This window comes from Corvus cornix, chromosome 4A (assembly GCF_000738735.6).
Source record: "Corvus cornix cornix isolate S_Up_H32 chromosome 4A, ASM73873v5, whole genome shotgun sequence".
Lineage (NCBI taxonomy): Eukaryota > Metazoa > Chordata > Aves > Passeriformes > Corvidae > Corvus > Corvus cornix.
In genome coordinates, this window is record NC_047058.1 from 866,090 (window position 1) to 889,432 (window position 23,343).

The 23,343-nt window shown below is 43.2% G+C and overlaps 1 protein-coding gene and 1 non-coding gene across 4 annotated transcripts; both read right to left on the reverse strand.

Moving 5' to 3' along the window:
- Positions 1–11,320: 11,320 nt before the first annotated feature.
- PABIR2 (PABIR family member 2) lies at positions 11,321–22,334 on the reverse strand. 3 transcript variants are annotated; one of them, XM_039572114.1, is made up of 10 exons: positions 21,895–22,334; positions 21,485–21,563; positions 20,127–20,183; positions 19,715–19,758; positions 19,580–19,634; positions 19,252–19,353; positions 17,878–17,966; positions 17,288–17,349; positions 14,917–15,013; positions 11,321–13,882 (listed from the first exon to the last, which is right to left on the reverse strand). In XM_039572114.1, the coding sequence occupies exons 1-10, from the start codon at positions 22,008–22,010 to the stop codon at positions 13,732–13,734; spliced, it is 852 nt and encodes a 283-aa protein (XP_039428048.1). In that variant the 5' UTR covers positions 22,011–22,334; the 3' UTR covers positions 11,321–13,731. The 3 variants fall into 3 exon arrangements, with proteins under 3 accessions (XP_039428048.1, XP_039428047.1, XP_039428049.1); XM_039572113.1 differs by having other exon boundaries at positions 17,288–17,352; positions 21,895–22,332; XM_039572115.1 differs by having other exon boundaries at positions 13,723–13,882; positions 14,912–15,013; positions 17,288–17,352.
- On the reverse strand, positions 13,962–14,105 carry LOC120412059. Its single transcript, XR_005604738.1, has one exon. It is a non-coding gene; the product is annotated as a small nucleolar RNA U109 (small nucleolar RNA).
- Positions 22,335–23,343: the final 1,009 nt, after the last annotated feature.

Consider the following 23,343-nt stretch of genomic DNA (forward strand, 5'->3'; position numbering starts at 1 on the left):
AGTAAAGTTGGGGAAGTGGTTATGTCTTGGAGCAGCATGGTGCACAAACAGTAGGAGCAGCTAGAAGACAAAGATCCTCTTTGCCATGTGAACTTTAACCAAAGTTTGGTGTGATAATCCCTCTGCACTGTGGTTTGTAAGATGTTAACTATTCTTTCTGCTTTTCTTGGCTACCTGGTGTTTGCTCCACTGGCCTTGGGGTCAGTAACTGTGTAGAATACATCAAATTTTCTGCCTTCTCCCTATAATCTCCTCAGATATAAGCAAAACAGCATCTCATTGACCATTACTCTGACAAGCTTATTAGTGATGCATTTTCTGCTGTGGAGAGAAATAGGTCAAGACAAGTAACAGTGGAAGTTGTTTTATTTTGGTTTTAAAAGTGAGGGGTTCTTCCTTGCCACTTCCGAAATATCTAACTGCTGAAGAAAGTATTTTGCTCTGTGCATCAGCTGAGGCATTAAGGAAGCACTTCCTCTAGTCCTAATTAAGTGTAATAAGCACTATAAATGGCCTTTCCTGTTTCTATTCTTAGCATGTTCTGTACCATCCTTGTTAGTCAGGGCTGTGGGGGTACAAACTGCAGCTTGGATCACTGAAAATAGAGACAGTCTGGAAGGAGAAGCAGCAGGGAGATCAGCTGGCATCCCCTGCCCTGTGTCAGAAGTAGAGGAGGAAGAAGGTGAAAACCAAAGGGTAACAGAGAAGTGCTCAACCTCAGCAAGACCAAGGACATACCATGGCTGTGGCACTGGAAACTGCCTGAGCAAAGCTGCTGAGGAGATGTGCCCCAACACACCAGAGCTTGTGCAAGAGGGGATCTCTGTCAGCTGGGCTCTGGGATTTTCTATTAGTCAGCCAGGACTTGTGTTGCTCAGCAGAAGGCTGCCCTGGCCTCCCAAGCACAGCAAGATTGGTGTATCCTCCACCTTCCAAATCACACACAGTGAAGGCTGCAGAAGCATCTGTTATAAATCCTCTTCTCTGGGCAAAGGCAGGAAGCACAACTTTCACAAGACTCTCTTAAATTGGAGAAAGTCATCCAGGCCTTTTCTTTGGAAGAGCTGCACCCCTCCTGGAGCCCTTTGTGATCTAAGTTGTTTAGAAAGTAAATGAAACAGAGTGAGCCAGAGAGACAGTAATGGTTATTTCTCCAAGAAGGAAAAGCTTAATTTTACCATGGGGATCTTGCCTCTGCCATGACCCCTCCAACAGCTCAGAGGAACACAGGAGGAATTAACCAGCAGTGAGGACTGGTTCATCTGGCAAATTTGTAAGGAGTTTCATCTTAGTTCTTAACAGCAATATCCTTGATCCCCCCCCCCCCCCCAAAAAAAAAGCAAACCAAAAAAACCCCCAAACTCCAATAAACAGCACCTGGTCCTCAGCTGGTAACACTCAGCTTCTCCATAGCACCCTCCTTTTTCCATCTAACCAAGACAGAATTAGGGCTTGTAACCCCTTTGGAGACTTCCCTGGGCTGCAGCTGAGATGTTCAGTGCATGAAGAGCAGTGAACATTTCACAGGCAGCAACCCTGAAGGGCCTGGTCCCAGAAAAGGTGAGAGGAAAGGGAGCAGGACGAGGATTACCAGGCTCAGAACCATTTGTGTTTGCTCAAGGTTGGTATCTGTGCAGCTGGCTGGTAAGTGACATCAACAGGATTTTTCCATCTAATCTAAGCAAGCAGTTGGGTTTTATTCAAGTAATTCTTCTAAGGGATAATAATGTCTTATTATGACTAGAGGGCTTATTATTAGAATCTTGTACTAAATTCAATAACCTGAACTCACCAAATATCATCCCTCTTGTGGGAGCTTCAGCTGTTTGAGAAGGAGCCCCAGAGTTGCGTGATCATCTCTAAAACCTTCTCCCCTAAGTTCCAACTTTTGAGAACAAGTTGTTCATCATATGCTGAATTCAGCCTTGGAGTAACTCCAGCGAAAACAAAAAGAGTAACAACAGGAATGGATTAGGCCCAATTGCTTTCACGTTTCTCCAACTTGAATTTTCAATCCCAATACTAAAGGAGGCGTAAAAAAAACCCTGACCCAACTCATGGCACAGAGACAAATTCACTCCAAAATGTAAGTCTGCTTGTGATGTGACCTCGTGCACTAAAGAGGGCTTCCCAAAGCCTACCTAGGAAAAATACTCTGCTGTCATCTGGCAGAAGCAATATATGTTCCTGTTTCTGCCACTGTATTGTACCAATTTTTGCACAGAATGGTCAAACCCTGCAGTTCTAGGCTGCTACACTTGCAACTACTGACCTTACATGTCTGAAAAAAACAGTATCTGCCAAGCTGAAATATAGAATCATGAGGATTTAATTTAATTTCATAAAAACATACTGAGTAAGATTAAACAGTGTGTTTTCTGCACCAGCCCCATTTTCCAGAGGAAGCTGTGCTCCGATCAGGAGAGGGCACAGTCTCACCTACAAATTCTCATCTCATAGATCATCACCTTGGCATCTCTCTGGTTAAACAGATGTGAACAAGAAGAGAGGAAGTGGAATAAGGATGGAGACAGAGAACCCCAAGCTCCCCTGCTGAGTGTTGAGCCCTGCTTTCTTGCAGTGCTTGCTGCACCACTCACTCATTAGCTTTTAAGTAAGTTCCTTCTAACTTTGACCTGCTGTTTCCTGCCAGGGCTGATGAGCCACAAGTGCAGAGTCGCTTCCTCTGGGCCACTTCCTCAGAGCACACTTCCAGTGGCTGCCACATGAAGTTAGCTGAAGAAAAAAATGTTGCTCGTGTTTTCACTGGAGTTATTCCCAGTGAAATTCCCGGGCTCTTCCAGTGTGTTATAGAGGGGGCAACACAATTATCCAATGATCGAAGAACTAAACTGCCTGGGTTCAATTTCTGACTCATATTCAACCAACACTAATCATACACCCTCTCTGTGTCTCCACACACTCATTTGAGGGTTTCAATTATAATGATGACACTCAAAGCTACTCCTAAACAAATAAGAACTTTATGAAACATCACAGAAGCACAAAATATTGAGGCCACGTTTCACCCATGAGCTTTACAAAGTAAGCGCAGAGCTTTGTCCAACTGACAGGCTGGAAGTGGAGGAGTTCAGCTCAGCTGCTATCTAGCTCAGAAATCACTGCACATTGTTTGCAAACTTATCAGGAGTGACTTGAATTGTGAATTAGCTTCAGCAAGGCAGCTGGCAGGCTGCTGAGGCATACAATGCCTGCTGAATCTGCACTTCCTGCTGGAGACGTGCGAAGGAGAAGGCAAACTATGAAAGAGCAGAGAAACCACTCCCAGCTCCAGTCAAAACTTCGTGCAGCACAGGCACAACAAGGCCAGTCACTGATCCAGGGGCCAAACCAGAATTCCCAGCAGCAGCAGTGCTGATAGTACTCAGCCCCAGCACAGCACTTGCTGTGGAGGGATCTCAAAGCCCTTTGCGAAGATCGTAAGGCTCCCCCACCTCCCCCCAGCTCCTTTCCAGACTGGATAAGGTCACAGAGCTGGAAGGCAGCAGATGGACCGTCCCAGCCCACACCGTGACTCTGCAGGCAGCTCTCACACACAGCCCAGAGCTGGTGCTGCCCCATTTTACACTTTGGTTTTCAGTAAATAACCAAATCTCTGTCAAAAGCAGCAGCAGACGCATTCTGGCCAGCCTTACTTGAGCACTCACCTGGACAGGGCAGCAGCGTACAGCTCCATGGCTGGATGGTCTCCATGCAGGCAGACATTCCCTGTGTGCTGCAGGTTACAGAGCTGAAGCTGCTGTATATTCTCCAAGATCCAGGTCTGTGTGTGCCCATTAGGAGAAAGAATAGGAAGATGCTTCCTGCGTGCGGTCTGATGGGAACATTGCAGCATCAGCACTTGGGAAAAAACCTAACTTGTACACTGCAATCCCCTAAACCCAACCGAAATGTGCCACAGCAGGTTCCTGAAAGGCTCCACAGGGCCGGGAAAACAGCCAATGTGCAGTGTACTCCTAGGAAAGCTCTTTTGCTGTGAGCAGGGCCTACTCATTCATTTCAGGTTGTCAGTAAATTTGATCCAAGTCCGCTCTAGCACGGGATTGCGTTATCCTTACAGCCACAGAGAACCATTTTTTAATCAGCTTTAAGGTTATTAGTGTGAAGAAGTCCAAACCCTCACTCTGGAAAATTAGTGTTGACTCTGAAGGAAGAGGTTACGTTGTGAGTGAAAAGCAAGAAAACATTAGAAGCTTCTAGCAACAGAAGCTGCAGGTTGAGTGCAGTTCAGAGCACTTCAGGCACTATTACCACTGCTCACAAAACACTGTCCTGTGCTTTGCAAGCCACGAGACGCCATCCCGTGGCCACCCAGATCCCCACAAACTTTCCCAAGCTGGTCCAAAGCTCCCAGCACAGTCAGGGATGCGCTGTTCGCTGGCATTGATGCTTGCTCCAAGTCCTTCATGCTCTATGTTCTTTGTTGCTAATGTAAAGCAAGGCTGAAAACGTTCTGCTACTCCCCAGAAAACACCCAGAGAGGTGCAGGCTGTAAGGATGTGGCTGTGGCAGGTTGCTGCCTGCATGCAGCTGTACCACAACCTTTCTTCCTCAGCGTGAACTTTCTGTTGGCAGCAAGGATAACCCTGACATTCTTCAGGAAAAGCATCGCTTTCTCCACACCATGTGTGTGCAGCAGCCTGCTGCCATGCCATCTCCTTCCTGCTGGGTGATATTCCTCCCCCTGCTCAGTTACAATGCTTTGTCTACAGTCCCCTGTCCCACCAGCTCCCTTGTGCTCTCCCACAGTGCCCAGAGCTTCTGGGGCATCTTTGTCCCACTCCTACACTCCTAATTCCCCTTTCCCTCTCATTCCTGCTCTGCGCCCATGAAGAGTTTTGCCCACCTCTAGGACACATTTGACAGAAGCTGACAATCCTGTGCACTAACTTTTCAGCTAAAGACATGCAGCTGAGCTTCCAGCCTTGCTTTGGTTGTCCAACAAACACAACCACAGACTTTAAGGCTGATGCAAACTCCACGTGAAGGGGGCAGGAGGGAAGTTGGGTAATCCCATACAAATTCAGCTGGCCCTCCATATCCCTTCTTGTTGCCCATCCAGCTCACCCTACCCATGCTCCTTACATTGCTCAGCTGTTGGGTTTTAATACGGGGGGGAGGGGGGGGGAAGGAAAAAAAAAAGAAGTGAACGGCAGAAAAAAGAGCCTTCAAAAACCAAAAATGTTTCCTATTACTGCACTAGTTCTTTCAGGGCCTTTGATGTTGCTTCTCCCATACAAAGCTGGTTTTTTTCACAGTCTGTTCTTGCACACAAACAAGATGCTACACATACTCTACATAGTACATTCTCAACTCTTATTCAAAGCACATTTGTCCCAACTCACTGTACTTTGTAACATTCTTTTAACTAATACTCATACATCATAGGCACAGAGGCATTTTCATTCTAGCTCTCCCTTTTCACATTTATTTTTCTTCCAAATTCTTGGAGGTTCTGGTCATAAATAGGGAAGTGTTGACATTAACTAGGGTTGAGAAAGAGCTGTTAAGTTCATGGCAGTAGCTGAATTTTTCCAAAATTTTAGGGGCTTGTAGAGCTTTGTCAGAGGCTAGATCCAACATTTATATTTAGATTCTGGACTAGTTAACTTCCATAACATTCTTTATTTTACTTGGGCCGACAGCTTTTAATACCACCTGCTTTCTACCTGCCTATCACAAATACTAATTTTTGCATAATGAAAAAATTGTTAAACACACATTGCATTGATAAATGATTACAGTTCTCATGATGAATTTAAATTGTAAATTATTTGGGGGAAGGAAAATACTTTTGTTCTAGCACAATAGGGTTTTTGTAATCTGTGTTATAAACTATACAACCACAAATAATAGCCAGGAGGTTCTGCCAACTTACTCAACTTTGGTGGAAGTTCAAAAGTGGTGTCAGAATGCAGAAGGTTTCATTAGGTAATGCAGGGGTTAAACTACTCATCTTCTGAAAAAACAATCTCATGTCATTGTCTCCAAGATTCATTTAAGTCATGTTGTTAAATAGGACTTACTTCTGCATAAACTATATCCAAACGCCTTGCAGAATCAAAACACAATGGATAATTCTTCCAGAAAACATTGCCTTATCTGAAAAATAATCAAAAATCCCAAAGTCTGTTATACCCCAAGATGAGAGACAGGCAAGAGTCCACCAGGAATTTTACCACAGCTATTTAGTAAGATAGGCAACCTGTAGTAATTAAGAGTAAATAATAATTGTGTTTGTAAAAAAGATAATGAAATTTTATGGCCCTCAGAAATAAGCTAAGGAAGAACAACACTGTTAGAATTCTTGTACAGTGTTAAGATGCTTTTTAGACAGACAGGAACTGCTTGACAGCCTGGTGTCACTAACTGGCCTGTTGAATCACAGGGACTGTTACTGCAAACTCACTCAGAGACTGAGCGTGGTCTGGCTGGTTAGAGATGAACAAAACTTACGGTCTTTCAGTAATAAATTCTTACTTTACAGTACAAAGACGTTGGAGGTGGAAGCACATTGGGTTTTGTTGGTGCTACTAAAAATATGCTCAAAAGACTATTGCCTGTGTTTAGAGAAAGAGCCTGGTATCAAACCAGCGAAATTGGTTCACTAAAAATGGGCGTTTCTTTATTCTGCGTTTTCAGGTCTCATTTCTTTTAAACCCCCACAATCTTTGTTAATAGCAAGAACCCACCTCCTCCCCATCTCCAAACTTTATAATGCAAGAACAACAAACCAAATTGCTTCAGGTTTAAACAGAAAACGCTGGCCCTGGCACGCTAATCAGAGGCAAGGCTCAAACCAAAACGCTTTAAGATCTAAGAGTAAGTAACAAAAAGCAGCTTGAATGCAAAAAGGTTTTGGATCGAAACAAGAGATTTCCGCCAAGTGCCCAGTCCACTCTAAAGGAATAGCCTTGAGGTACAGGGACACTTTACAGTGGCTTTTGTGCCTTTGCACTTATGGGAACAGCAGCCCTGTCCCTACAGCAGGAAGCAAACCCCAGCTGTCACCCTTAAACCAGCACTGCAGCATAATTACTCTCTCAGAAAATAGACTTGCCCTAATGTTGCAGTGGGGATCCTGCAACACGCATATATCAAACCAGGAGTCCCGTGGAAAGGAAATATATATGGACAGACAGATTCTTGCTAGATGTTTCAGAGATGTTTATTTCTCCAGCCGCATGGCCGGGGCTCTGCTCAGGAACTGTTCCAGTCACGGGACCAAGGGTCCTTCTGCCCGCGCAGGGAACACAAACCAACCAATGGGAACGAGGCTGAGCAGGGACAGGGAAGCCCCGTGTCTGTGCCCTCAGGGCCCCTCTCCCAGGGCTACACGGCGGGGGAGGGACCCCAACACCTCACCCGTTTTATTTTAATAAAAGGGGAATGAAAACAACTGGATAAACATAACAAGAACAGTTTCAAGACAAAACAAGCCACCCTCCTGAGTCTTTAAATGTCCAAACAGATTCTGTGGAACATCTTAGGGCTGACAGAAGGGAGACAGGACTCTCTGAGCATGCTTTGTGGGGAAACTGAGGCAGGAGAGGGTTTAACTTCTTCCCTCCCCCTTTTCATCCCCCACTCGGCATTGGAAAGGGATTTTTGGGGAAACAATTGGCAAAAGCATGGTTTTGTGAGGGAAACCATGGGTGAAAAAACGGATTAGGAATACACTGGGGGTAATAGGACATAGGGTAAAAGGGAAAGGTGGGATTAGGAAAGGGAGACTGTAGGGGGGGCTTACAATGGAGATATTGTCTAACATGACTACGATTTTTTGCATATATACTGCCTTTTACAGGAACACCATCAGGCCCAGTGACCTGCGATGCTTGTAACCCTTTTCTCCCTAGAACAATATTAAATTCCACCACCTCTCCATCTCCCAAGCTTGGGATCCATTTTTCAGGGTTATTCTTTTTAATAGCAGTTCTATGCACGAATATGTCTTGCTGGTTGTCACACCTTGTTATAAAACCATAATTTTGCTTAACATTATACCATTTTACTATCCCTAAGGTCTTAGTTACTATGATCTTTTCCTTTTTCCGAGTGGCTGCTGTTTTCTGTCTCGCTGCGTCTTTGCTCTCTCCTTTGGTCGCTCCCGAGTTGGAATTGTCGGGGCTGCTGGTGCCTGCGCGCTCTTCCCGGGGTCGCGTTCGGGGCCGCGCGGGCCGGGCCGGGCCGCGCCGCTCAGTTCTCCGTGCGTCGCCTCCTCTGGTCGCAGCTTCGCTGCCGCTGCCAGGCGCTGTACCCACGTCTCGGCCGGGCCCCCGAGCGACGACCCCCCCGCGCTCTGCTCCAGCGCGCGTCTCGGCTGGGCGCGGCTCCGCTCCACCGCCACCGCCGCCAGCCGCCGCCCGCGCACCGCCTCTCTCGGTCGGGCGTTCACGGGGCTCGCTCCACCACACGCTGTGCTGTGCCGTGCGAGCACCGCCGGGTCCCGCCGCGCCTCACTCCGCCACCGACACTGCGGCTCGCGTGGCTCCGCCCGCACGCGGGAACTGCCTCGCTGCTGCTCGCAGAGCGCTTGGTGCACGTGGCCTGGGCCGCACGGTCCCTGCGCCAGGCTTCCCTTCGCCAGGACACAGCTGACATTGCTCAACAGTCTCGGTAACTAAATAATATTCACAAAAATATTCTTCCATCGGCATATATTTTGACTCCAGTATTAACTGTGTCCAAACGGTTTTCCAAAAGCCCTTGGTAAGAATTAAATCCCAAGAAACATAGAAAAAGTTCTTAAACAACCATGCCAGGAAGTGTTTCAGTTCTTTTTGAGCTTGAATCAAGCTAAAATTTACAAATCGTTGTTCAAGAATCATTTTAAGTTTAAGATAAATGTCCATATGCGGCTCTGAGAGCCAAGAGTCTTCCCACGGTTCCTCCATAGTTTAGATATGGAATAGCAAAGCAAAACCAAGAAGAGGAATCCAAAGTTTTCAGGGTTTACTCACACAAATCAGTCGCTTAGGGATCGGGGATCGTTCTGCTCTCATTCTCCACCATTTGTTGCAGTGGGGATCCTGCAACACGCATATATCAAACCAGGAGTCCCGCGGAAAGGAAATATATATGGACAGACAGATTCTTGATAGCTGTTTCAGAGATGTTTATTTCTCCAGCCGCATGGCCGGGGCTCTGCCCAGGAACTGTTCCAGTCACGGGACCAAGGATCCTTCTGCCCGCGCAGGGAACACAAACCAACCAATGGGAACGAGGCTGAGCAGGGGCAGGGAAGCCCCGTGTCTGTGCCCTCAGGGCCCCTCTCCCAGGGCTACATGGCAGGGGAGGGACCCCAACACCCTAAAACAACACCTACTTCTGATTTTAGCCTGATAACAAAGGTCCTTGTTGGGACCTTTGAGAGTTAAGATAACCAGCCATTAAGGAAACCCAAACACCAAATCCCTGCCCTCCCCAAAACCAGCTGGAACTGAGACAATGCTACTCCAATTCTGATGGGCAAGCACAGGTCCCTCTTTTTGGAGTGGATTAAGCAAAACAGCCCTAGAATTGCCCACAAGGACCCTTTTCCTCTAAGTCTGAACAGGGTAGACCCCCATGAAAAGTCTCCGTTGTCTGAAAAATGCATTTTTCCTTTGAAAATTAGCTGGGTAAGATTAACTCAAGGCTAAAACTCTTAATTTATAGTCAGAGGAGCAAGTCACTACTTCCTTCTCACTGGGTCTTCTGGTACCTCCGGTGACCATCTTATGCTGAATTTGCTAAGGATTATTTAACAGGCCTCAAGAGAGACTGAAATACTGAATGATAGGCAAAATCCCTTTCCATCTACTATGGACAGCTGCCATTCATATAATAGCCTTGGAATACAAGGGACAGTTTGTATAGCTCCAGAAATACTCCTTGGCGTTTACCCCAAAAAAGCAAATGCAACAGGCCTATGACTTCATGGAATTTTTGAACTTGTGTTAATGCAAAGCTTTTTTATTATTAAGTTACCAGGAAAATTATATGCAGATGAAATTCCTTCCAGGAAAAACAAGTTCCCATCTTTTTTGTCACACAATGTATTAGCAGAGTCTACAGATAAGAACGTGAATATTTGCAAAAAATAATTTCCCTGGTCCAGTCTATTGTATTTGTGCACCAGAACCTGAGTTCCAAACCTGCCTGAGCCTGCTCAGGTTCACCTCTGCATACAGCCCTCAGCGTGGACCTGCCTGGAGACACATGCCAAGCTAAAGCCTTGCATTTAAAATGTTTTTAGCATTTTAAGCTGTTAAAATGAGTTCTCTATTTTTATCATGACTTACAAAATAAAAAAAAAAAAAAATCCCGCTTTAGTGTTTTTAGGCAGTATAGAGTTCCTTGTGCCCTTTGAGTTTTCCAATAAAGTCTGCAGAACTCAGATTTACATCCTCACACACTGACAGTTTAATTACTTTCATTGTAGGAGAATGTATTTCATCACATACAGTCAGAAAAATAGCCCCTTAAATACAGGCTTTTGGGCCCATGATCCCCCAATTTGAAATTCAATGAAGGAGAAAGAAACATGCACACTGTGATCCATTTCCTGATGCAGAACACTTGATATTATCAAAACACAGAGTTCCACAGCTGACACACACATTTTTCTAAACCATTGGTAAAATCCTTCCAGCATTTTAAGCCCATGAAATGAGGATTCAGCGAGCTCTGGCTACGATCTAAAGGCAGTGCTGGTCAATGAGCTGTACAAAGACCATTGCTGTAATGCTGTGCTAATTAACATATTAAAAATAGTCCATCTAAAATGCTGCTTGAATTACACAGGTATTTTAACTTAGTTCTCAACTATTACCTTAAAGGTGACTCATCACTGTGATTCTCAGCAACAGATATGTGCTAATGATCCCTTACAAAAAGAAGGAAGTGGGGGAAAGACAGGAATTCTCAGACTCTCATCAAGGCAATTCAGCAAAAATAAGTCTGGTGAAGTCATAAAAACCAGTTGTTAAATGTCAATAGTTACACATTAAAGCTGACTACCAGCACCAGCTGGCCTTCTTTCCCAACTGGTATCTAATTCCCTCAGACAAAGCAGGTAACAAATCCAGACATGCAACTTTTAGTCAGTTTTAGTCAGAGTATGCTACAATATCAATCAACCCTCTAAGCCGTTGCAACTCAAATGCAGTTAAGTGCAAGTATAATCATCAGCATATTAGAAAACTTTGTTTCAAAATGAACAAGTTGTGTATGTTAGGAGTGTGAAAGAGAACCTGGGCCTGCCTTGGGCCTATTACACAGCAACATCCATTCATTCTGAAACAACAGACACAGCAAGTGTGTGCATTACATATATATTTTATAAAAGAGCAATGTCTTTTACAAGACATTCCAGGAGTGGGGAATAGCCAGAACACTACAAAAAACTGCTGTAACAAGAGTGACTATTTTGTGCGCTCGCTTTATGCAGCTTACATTCGAATGTTTACAGAGGCCAGCACTCAGATAAGACTCTCCACTAACAAACAAATCTGGAATACATCAATTGTACAGGTAAATCAGCCAAAATTAAGCAATAACTATGCTCTTCTCAGGTTTAAGAAAGCATGCAATAGGTTCCCCCTCCTGCCACCCCTTGTTCAGATTTCTAAATCACGGTACCAGTAAAAGCACAGTAGAAGGGAACTGGGGCACAGGTAATGGAGTTGTATTTTATCACAGACTGTTTATCAATATTTTGCAAATGGAAAAGCAGCCTTCTTTAAGCACAAAGAAGGCAGAGAAGATACAGGCATGAATAAAAAAATTAAGCGACTTAAGACATCAAAAATTCAAGAAATAGCACTGTGCATATACAAACAAAATTAACATTCAGTACTGTAGAGCTCATTTAAGAATGGCACGAATGGACAATATTTTACAATATGCACATTTATTTGAAGTGCGGAACTAATGCTCCACAGGTGGAAATGATATTACAAGTAATAGTGCCACTGTTGGCCCATTCTGGTAGTTCTTACAATTTAATGGAAACGCTTTTAAAAATAATCTGGTATGTACACATCTTCTGGATACCCAACGGCTTCTTCGGAACAGAAAAAACTATGGTTCTCCCCCTCCCCCTTTTAGCCAGACAGTATTGCCAGAGATTGTGCTCACATCTAAAGCACATAATCTTTCTTTAAATTCAGTGCTATTTTCTTTCAGAAAGATCACAAGTTGTACTTTTAGGTAACAAAAGCATTTATGTTACAAACATTCAAAAATGGAAGCTTATGATTCTGGCAGACAATGTTGCGTATTAAATACAAACCGGCCAGCAATTACTGAACATAAAAAACTTATTCAATCATAAAAAAATACTATAATTCATCACCACAGACTTTTTACAGAGTTATAAATAATAAATAGCGTAACACAGTAGATTACAAACGGATTTATTTTGCCCCATTATAGTTTTTAAAAAGTAAAATATCTGTTCCTACCTCAGACTGACCAAGGTACTGTATCAAGACTACTCATAGCTCAAAGAGAACTCCTTCACCAAGCAATTTGCAGAGCTCGTATCCAATCCAAAGCCTTTCCTTAGGAATCAAACATTTGCTGAGCTGTTTGCTCTGCTCATGACCAACAAAGGGACAAACTCTGTCCAGAGCAGCTGCAAAGGGTGTCACCTTGACTGCCCCTCGGAGGTGGGGCTGCCCCAGCACCTCCACACCTTGGACAGGAACACTAAGGGAAGCAGCACCGCTGACAGACTCGAGTAAGCACTCTATAAACAAGCTGTACACAAAGGACTTTCCCCACCCACCCCTCTGGTTTACATTCCATAATTTTGTAACAATGTCCCCTAAGGCACAAAAATACTTATGACCTCAATGCCACAGGAGACATCGATGGTGCCATACATGGTTCTCCTACACAGTAGTTTAATTAACTTAGTTATCTGCACTGTATGTCTTCAATCAAGGTGTGGATTAATTTTTCCTGGCCAAATCTTGCTGAATAATGAGCTTATTTCATACAATCTGTAGGACAAATGTTCCAGAGAGAGAACTATGCAGCTAATTTAATCATGTTTGTAGAGTATTATTATTTCTTCACTGATGGCAAAAGTGACAGTCATTAGTTATTTTGCTGTGGGGTTTTTAGTTTAATGTAATAGAGTGAGACTTCCACACCCAATGTGGTCTCCTGTAAATGAATTCATAAAAATTACTAGCAGCACTAAGAAAATAAAAAATATTTTTCTCCCTTCCATAAAGGAATTTGAGGCTAAGTGACTCAAAAAAAAAAAAAAGCAAGAATAATTTTACTCAATAGTAGAAGTGCCAGAGAATAAATTAGTATTTTCAAATCCTTCCGAACCAAGTTATTTCCCTAGACATAGTGACCATGATGATGAAGAAGTACATTCCTAAAAATTGCAACACTAATAGGTAGATACCTATTCGTGGAATCAAAAAGTGTATGCAAGTTCCTGAAAGCAAAAGTTAGTATAATATCAGCAGACATCTTGTTTAAAAGATAAATTCGCAAAACCAGACATTTATATGGTCTACAATGTCCATTAAATGGATAAATTAAAAAAAAAAATCACTGGAAAGTAGCCAAAGATTACAGTAACAACAATTTTTCCTTTTAATAAACCTCATATGAATGCTTCAAGGATCAGAGTTCATTTCTCTGTACGAGTGTACAGGAAGGGGACAGCACAGCCAGACACTGACTCAGGACTTGGTAAAGTCACTTGGGTGAGAAGTCATCCATCAGTATGAACGAGGAGCAGGAGTTGGAGCACGTCACTGGAGACTCTGTGGTTATGCTGCCTTTAGTCAGGGAATCAGAGGAAGAGCCAACACTGCTGCTACTCCCATCGAGAATATCTGAGGACAGGCTGGGGAAAGGGAAAAAGGTTCTTTAGTGCAGAGGCATGAGGCTCTGTACAAAACTAATGCGCTTCCCCCTTGGAGAGGACTTGTAGGAGACCTATACTACCACTCAGTCTTTACTGCAAGACTGGCAGCCCTGAAAACTCCTTGTTTTCTGTAGCATGTTATAGATATTCATGCTCCTCATGGGAATGAGGAGCAGAATTACTGGGTTTTTTTAACATGCAGAATAAATTACGAAGCTAATTTTAATCAGACGTAGAAAGGAGGTGACAACTAAGAAGTATAAAACCTTAAAAGCTTATAGGAAAGGGAAAATAATACACTAATCAGCAATGCAGCAAAGATGTCATTAATTAGCCAGCATGCTCTTTAACACTGCACTGCTCAAAGCAAGATCAGACCTATTTTTCCCACAGAATTCCTGTGTTTGGATTTTGAAGTCTTGATACAAGATCCCAGAGGGCATCTAAATTGATGCTTTTGCAATTTAGGGGGGAAGCAATATGGAAAAAATCTAGGCAGTTTCAAGTCTGTAGGTAAACTGGAATTACAGTAATAACACCTGATACTTTTGAATACTTAGTATCTGACTTGACACAAAAAAACCGTAGTATTTTATGATTGTAATAAAGAAAGATGATGTAACTCTAAAAATCATGAACTTAGGGACAAGAACAATTAAATACCCATACACATTTTCTAAGTATTCAGGGAAGTGCCACAGACTATATGACCACTGCCTACAACATACTGTAATGATGAAGTAAAGTAACTTTGCTTATGAATCAACAGGGATTTGTAACAATTACAGTCAGTGTAAAAGCTTTCATAGAAAAATCTAGGCTAGAGTCTGTTCAGGAAGAATTGATCAAAGGAGCAGGACCATTGCCACAGGACACGACCACAGGATAGTTCCCATTAATACACATCCGCAAGATACACACAAAGTATTTTTTTCCTGGAAAAAACAACTAGAAAGCTTGTGATAAATGCACATTCCTTGTTTTGGCATTTCAGGGCACATGACATACAATACCATGAACTGAGATCTGTCAGGTGTGTAACATCTGGAGAAAGCATGTTGGTTGTTCCTTGGAAAAGTCTCTTTGGCTGACTTTCAGTTTCCATTTCACCTAAGGAAAACAGTGCAAATAATCAAACTCACTTGAGTCTCTGGAATATCCATTTAATACTTGTCTGCTGTAAAAGAAAGGTTTGACCCACAATACTCCATGGTTGCATTTGTAACACAAGTTCTCTAATTCAGGCAACCAAGCACCCGGCTAACACATTAATTTGAGGATAGCTGCTGTTAAACCATCCAATCCATCCTTAGCTAAAGCTTCAGCAGTATCTGAGGGGCTACAGTGATCTCAAAGACATAAAACTTGCTACCTGTACTGCAATCAGACAAAATAATCTAAAGCAAACTAATTACCATGACTTAGTTTTAAGTAAACAGCTGAGATGAGGTAATTGATATAAGTCAAAATACGAAGTTTAAAAGTGCTAGTGGTTACGAAAATAAGAATGACAGCTGGATTCAGTTTCACCCTCCCCTGTACAATGAATTCTGATGCCTGCACTTTTACAGGAAAGCTGAATGAAATAAATCTGTCATGTGGAAGCATTTCCACTTACTCATCATGGATCAGACTGTCTTTGTACCTGTAACCATCTACAGACATTAAGAGATTAAATATGATGGGGAGAACTAATGTAATCTGTTTAGTATAATCTGCCCTAAGAACGAGCTGGCTCACTAATAGCTGTTCTACAAATGGTATCTGAAAACATCATGAACTTGAAAATAAAAATTAAAAAAAAGAAAGAAAACCCTCTCAGCCACACCATATTTTCATTTTTAGTTTGGAAAAAAAAAAAAAGGCATGAAATGGTAATAATTTTTTTGGCTTTTACATACACTTTGCAGTAGTTGCAGAGTCAGTTTGAAAACCTGACAGAGGTTAAAACCATTACAGCGAACCAGTTTATACATTCTGCAACAGAATCACACTGCCACATTTTATAAAAGACTGATAACCCCCCAAGTTTCATTTCCTTCAGCCCACAGGGATACCTTCCTGTCTTAAGGTAAGGGATATTGCTTCTAGCAAGCAGAATAGGCAAAAAACATTTATAAAATACTTGGTCTTCTAGTATGAACAAAATGAACAAAACAACAACTTAGGTAACACTTTTGTCCCTTAAATTTCACAGAGACAAATCTGCACTGCTACAACACATTGCACAGTCTACAGTATTAAGTCCCTATAGCAGTGAAAAGTTCTTCAGTTCATGGCTTTCCTTCTCCTACTATAAATCTACTGCTAAAATTCAGAAAAAAACAGGACCACATATTTAGGAAAACAAAGTAAGTTCATTTAAATAGATTAGATGTTTCAAAATTAAGCAGCATTTGAAAAATTCCTTGGTACTTCAAATAAGAAAAGGCAAACTCCTATCTCTACTTTGTAAAAGATGCTCCATGGGAGCACATGGATTTGGTGAGGAAAGGCCTGTCTCTACCTGCATTGCTTTTACAATTTGTGTAAAGTACAAGTGTGGATACCTATGCCTTATTGATCATTTAGCTTAATAACTTTTGTTTAATTTTAATGCCTCTAAAATTCACAGAAAATAAAAGCCAAGATAGAACTGACATCTATGAGAAAACTTGTCTCTGTCCTCTGTCAAATCAGTATCAGTTAGACAATGTTCTTTATCTGATAGGACAAGCAGTACTAAAAAAAAAAAAGCCAAACAACAAAAGGTAACTCTTCTCAAATGTAAGTCTTGTACAATAGAAGGACATGTTTTTGGTACAATTAAGAATGCCTAAGTTAAAAAAAAAAAGCAGAAAGGATAAGCACAGCTAAAAGCACACTTTAAAAATATCTTACAGTTCGACTAAGCTTGGTTCAGGGATGTTATTTGAAAATCTCTAACATGGAACACTTCCAGTAAAGAATGTGTTTTCCCCCCTTCAGGAGGAAAGGGCACTGATCTATTCCATTTCTCTAAACACTCATCTTCTGAACTTTCAGAGAGAAAACAAACATTCAGTACTAAGTTTAGAAGATACTGCATGATAAGCAACATTCCTAAGATGATCTGAAGGGTGTGCACTGTTCAGTGGGACTTGTAGGAAAGTTATGAATATTTTTAAGCTCTGCCATTTAATTTGATGTATAATAAAGTTTCCCTATTTCAAGCAGTGGCTGTTTTTTAAGTTTTTCATTCCTGTGTTTTAGACTAGCTACTTTACATTGTATTTTTGAGTTATGCCTGGCAAATTTCAGTTCACTGTGGATACACGTGCATTATATTTACAGACCAACAAAAAAATGTATCCAGCTAGAAAACTACATCCATATTAAAACATCTTGTAAGGTAAAAACACACACCTTTTCTTTTAATGGGGCCAAGAACACTGGGCCTGATACAGTTGATTGGACTTTGACTCCTCCTGCTGAAGAGAGAATACTGAGTCAGTCCTGTAAAGGTTCCAATTTGCATCAAATCAACACAACCACAGCATATGAAGCATTCTTCAAAACTATTCCTGCACAGCTGGAATTCTTATGGAATCTAAATACATAGATAACAAGTAAGTGCTGCCTATTAGAGCAGATTATCTGCCACATGAAGTTGTACTAAATTTTCTATTTTCACTTCCCTTAGTGAATCACATCCTCATTTCAATCCTTTTATAAATTTTGTGGCATATTTATATAAAACTGATCTGCAGACAAAGTTAATTTGAAATATCTGAGAACCTCCTCTCAAGTTACCAAGTCTAGTCCAAAGTTGACACAGGCTCTATAAAAGCACCCACATAAAGTTACCATTGGTAAAGTTTGAACTTTCAGAGCATTTTTATGTGGCAATGCTTCAGCAGCTGTAAAAGTGAAGTCTCTTTTAATGCCTTAACATCAACTTTAATTAATCTTTGGTTTAAATTCCAATGCTAGCACAACAGACACTCATTACTTACTTGCAGAATCGCCTTGTTGGACTGGGAATAGGGCTTGGAGGTAATCCATTACTGCTCACAAACATTTGCAATGACGGTGAAAAACATTGCTGCAGGAAGAAAGCTCAAATGAAGATACTTCAGAATTTCCTTTAAAATACTCAGATGTTACACTCCACCCTCCAAACCAAACATCCCCCCCCCCCACCATGGCCTTCTTATTCTTAAGAAAAGCTAGGAACAGAATAGGCAGATTATCAAATGTAATCTTACAAATATTAGAGCTTAATTTACAAAAACATACTGGCCCATGCAATTCTGCTCAGATGAAGCTAATCAAAACCCACAAGAAAAGTAAAATTGAAATAGACACTGTTCTCTAAATAAGAGAATTGTTTCTGTTCTTTGTTACATTTAGAAACAGCAGTGCAGTACAGTACTCAGGACTTAGTTCTTTTAAGGGGCTTGTTAAACAAGTTTACTCAAAATACATCTGACCTGAAAACTGACAATATTTCAGAGTAAAATAGGATATTTAGCTCTGTGATTCTGCAGCTAATTTGAGCTTAGCCCATGAATGCTTCTAGCTAAACACAAAAATCTTTCTGTTAAGTTATCTGCTAGTACTTTACAGTCAGAATTCCAAAGGTACAGAACCAGCTGCCAGCATCAGTGTTTTCCCAGGAACACATTCACCCAGCACTTGTACGTGGCTGTTATGTGCACCGATCTGGTAGGAGCATGCAGCGAAATACTGGCAGTACAAAAGCAGAATCACACAAGAGGGTGCAAACAAGGTCAAGCAGCCCATCTTTAAACCCAGATGCCAGTTTCTCTGTGCTGCATTTCAGTTTTCCAATCCTCACTGGAAAAGTAGTTTATCTAAGATCCACCTCTTTTTCTCTGGCATCTGCCACCAGATTTCAGTACAAGTTCAGTTGTACCTAAGTCCTCTTTCAGAGTGCATTTGTGCCTTCCTTTCCATAACCGATGGACACATTTTCATCTCTCACCACACAGATCTGCAGTCCTATTTTAATGCTTCTTTCCCAGCATCCCTCCACTTCTGCACCTGAAGATCCTGTCCAGGACTATCCTCATGACATCTTCCAGCTTCCCTACAACCAGAACCCCAACCCACCCGAACACTGCACAAATAGCAGTAACTGAAAACATCCAGTGTTTCACCGCTTAAACTCTGCAGGCTCCCAGATGGCAACCACTGGTTCTAAGAAACCAACAAAATATGGATCGGGGTTTTTTAGTGCCTGTTTGGTTGTGTTGTTCAGGGGTTTTTTGAACTATGGAACAACTTATGAAATTACACGTCTCGACAGTTCAGCTTGGTCTAGAATTCTGAAATATTGTCTTAGTTTGGTATTTCACTTATCCTACCTTTCCTATTCCTCTTGTAGGTGAAGGTGCAGGTGAAACTGGAATGAAGTCTATTCTCTTTGGGGAAAAAGATTTCTCAGACTTGTCCAAGTCATTGTCGCTCTGTGAATACAAGTTTTCAGACTTAACACTGGCACAGGACATTACCTTGAAATCCAAGGTACAACCTTCTAATGGAAAGTCATTGGGTCAAATGCACAAAGCAGCTAAAGCAGATGAGCTTAAATTCTTCTTAAATTATTTTCACAGTTAATTCCTCTCTTTCCCTTAAATTCGTCAGTTGAGTGTAAAAGTAGAATTAAATAGGAAACATCTATAAAAAGATTACCAGGCTCAAGCTTTCCTCCCATGACTGGCTTATCTGCATTGCTGTCTGCACTTCCCTAGAATACAAAAAACCCCATCAGTAGCTACAAAGAGGATAACTCTAGCTATTTTATCACCTTCTTTCAATAACACTCACCTTTCATGTGCTGCTTCTCTGTTCATTAAATCCACTCCTTCCTCCTGCAGGAGATAAATACCATAAGTTTTCCCATAACATTTGATTCATTACAGGTACTTGAAATAACACTCGTGATTCCATTATTTGCCATCAGGACTGAAACATGAACAGCAGAACCACTGCAGAAAAGACAGGACAGCCACCAGTCCAGCTCACTGCTTCTCTTAAATTAAATACTTCTAAAATGCACAGTATCTTAAACATAATAAGCCTGGCAAGGCTACTTCCTTGTTGAAATTAAGTCTAAAGAAATATTCAGTTTTCTTTAGTACTTGAACAACTCAATAGGAAAGAAACCCCCACTGTGCAAGTACTTTAATATTATATAGTACTTTTCATTCTGTTACTGAATACACAGATAACTACTTACCCTTCTGATCTGATGAAGTCGGCTGCTAGGAATACGAATAGGAGATGATGACAAGAACTGGGAAAAAAGCGACAGCCACAATGATTAAATCACACATAACTGCTTGCATACATACTATTTACCATCAACTACATTCTTAGGGAGTTCAAAATGAGCTGCACAACTACATGTGGATGACTCAAACAATATTGCAAAAAAGCAAACACTGACCTTCAAGAGAAAAGACTTGTTTTACCACTTACAAATTCCTTGTATCACTCAGCAAGTGGCACGGATCTGACCTGCAGGCAGATGCTGCTCAGCATCTCAAGTACACAAATAGCTACAGATGCCATTTAGACAAGTGAGCTACTACAAATGAAGCTATGATTGTTACACAATTCCCCACTGCCCAGGATATGACAAACTCCTGCAGTACACCTTACTCAACCAGCTGGCTACTGTAAAGGAGAAATCTCAATGCTTCAACTCAGTCTTGAACAATGCTCTCTAAAGCTTGACTTCTGCAATTTTTCAATTGTGTGCCATTTTATGCATCTAATTCCTCTGGAACTCTATCACAAGTAAGTGGGCAACAGTTCCCACTCAAGATGACTGTGTGTCCAGTGTCACACCTACTGACAAGCTCCAAAATTTTGGATTCTCAAGAAATCTCACAAGAGAAGACTTTGAGTTATAATTCCCTGTCACCTTTCCTGAACACAAGACATAGAGGAAACTTATTTCACAACTTCAAGGTTTTGAGAAAAGCAGTATTTAATCTTCACTACCCTCAGACAAGACAGAAAAATTTCAGTGGACGGAGCATATAAATCCCTCACCTCACAAGGAGAGGGTGGAAAAAAAGAAATGCAACATCTTTGAAAAGTTAAACAACTGCAGTAGTGTACACTACCACACATAACAGAAAGCAACAAATAAATTCCTCTTCTTTCAGTGATTTTCTGAGGTCTAGTGTTCTGCCTTTGTAAAAAAAGCGCACTATGTCAAACAGGTCAACAAAGAACTGTGACTCCCTCATCCCTTCTCACAACAAATCAAAACACCCTTTCAAGACTTTTAACTGGGACAGCATTTTACTCTTCTAACACACAGTCGGGATCAAATTAACTTTAAAACTGCACTTCATATGGGGGACTCACATACTACTTCAACTACTCTTGTCTTCTTTGGGGACACACAGTCAATACACCAGTATTATTTCATTGCAGGCTGTAGTTGGAGGTGAAAAAATGCTTATTCTGCAGCTTGGTGTCTTGCTAGGATACCAAGTGCAAATACAAATCAAGTTTAACTTCATTTCTCTACTCCAACTATTCCTCGTTGTGTGTAAACATGACACGCTTAAGATTCCTCACCATTCCATGACGGCTCATAACTGTTGTGCTGTTCCTGCGAGTCCGCAACACGTAAGGCTGAAACACCTGGGAGTTGTCACTGCAGGGGGAAAAAACAAAGTTTTGTGAACAGCGTTCTCGGGTGCGCTTTACTTAAAGCTCCACAGTGCTGTGACACGTGCTGCAGTCTCCAGAGCGCTGAAAACATCATTTTATTTGAACAGGAGCACTGCTGTCGCTGTGGGAGCGCAGCGAGCACCTTCCTTAAGGCGAGGGGGGACAAGGGGGCACTGGCGGCCCCGGCCCCGCAGGACAAGGGACACGTTCCAGAGGCCGCTGAGGGAGCGCCAGGCCTGGCCCAAGGCCCGCGGCGAGGCCGGCGGGCGGCGGCGACCCCAGCCTCGATGAGCCAAGCCCCCCGGGCCCCTCACCTGAGCCCGTGGATGAGCGGGGCGCTGTTCGATCGCCTCAGGCCGCCGCCGTCGCCCGGGGCCGCGGCGCTCCCCGGCGGCAGCTCCAGGTCCAGCTCCATCTTCTCCTGAGCCATCGCGGCGGCAGAGGCTCCGGCTCCTCCCGCTCCGCCGCGGCGCCCATTCACTGCCGGCGGCCGCCGCGGCTCCTCGGGCCGCCGCTGCCCCGGCCCTACAGGCCCCGCGGGCGGCGCCGCGGGCTCAGCCCGGGGGCGCGCCGGGCCCGGCGCGGGGGGCGGCCGCAGCAGCGCCGCATCCCGGGGGCGGCCCGGGGGCGGCCAATTCCTCCAGCGGCTGCTGCCGGTGCCGCTGCCGGTGCCGCTGCCCGCGGTGGCGGTGGGAGCGCTCCCGCTGCTTCCCTCGGTGCCGACCGCGCTCCCCGCCCGCCGCCACCGCCGCACAGTGCGCATGCGCGGGGATCGGGGCGCAGGCAGTGCCATCCGCCTCGCAGGGCGCCTGCGCGATAGCTCCGCACCCCGGCACTGCTTCGGCCGGGGGCGAGCTCCCGACAGACCCTGGGCGCGGTGCGCGCGCTGACTGGCTGCGGCAGGAGCGTGTGTGTGTTTGAAACGCCGCAACGGTCGCTAGGACGCGCGCGCCGCGGGGGCGTGGTCGGGGGCGTGGCCTGGGGTGAGTCCGGGTTCGAGTCCCACCCCGGCCACAAACCCGGCGCGTTCCGGGCTGCGCTCGTCCGGGGGCTTTTTTCCATCTTAGTGGGGAAAAGCTTTTGCAGCGTTCTTCAAGATTACGTCCTCTCCGACCTAAGTTCTGCAGGCTTTTCCAGTGTTCTCCCCAGGCTTCCCTAGCTGCTGAAGCACATACGAGGGCTTTGATTGCAATGAGAGTCTGCACAGGTTTCAGAAATCTGGCGTAATATTTGTTATGAGACGTGTGATTCTAGTACTTGACTGTATTCAGGTTCGGGACTGACCTTGGCAAATCCACTCTGAGTGATCAAAGCATCAAAGTTTGTGCTTACTTTACAGTATTTTTCTACAATAACAGTTGCACCATACATATTTGTCTCTTGCATGCAGGTGGTTTCAGGGTTGTTCCCAGCACCAAATTTTAAAAGGTCTTCATTTTCTCCTGGGATGAAACATTTCTTTTGCCAGAGTGCTAGGTGTTGAAACAGTTAAGATAGAAAAGTTTGGATTTTTCAACATTTCAACTACCTTAATTGGGATCATGGCTCTTACTTTAAAACTACTGAAGGTAGATGCTTCTAGATAACCCATTAGAACTCTTGTTTTTTCAGCTTAATATTTATTATGGTATCTCCTTGCATTTTTTGTTAATCAAGACTGACTTGAGCATATTCCATTTTACTGCATTCAGGGACTCTTGTCTCATCAACTGCTGTTGATGCTTACATTTCTTTCACTGAACTGATACTATTAATGAAGAACT

Coding starts and splice junctions, on each gene's coding strand:
- PABIR2 (XM_039572113.1), bottom strand. CDS start 22,010: ATGGCTCAGGAGAAGATGGAGCTGGACCTGGAGCTGCCGCCGGGGAGC. Junction 20,184..21,484: donor TTATGAGCCGTCATGGAATG/GTGAGGAATCTT, acceptor CTTTTTTCCCAG/TTCTTGTCATCATCTCCTAT. Junction 19,354..19,579: donor GGGAGGAAAGCTTGAGCCTG/GTAATCTTTTTA, acceptor TTGTATTCACAG/AGCGACAATGACTTGGACAA.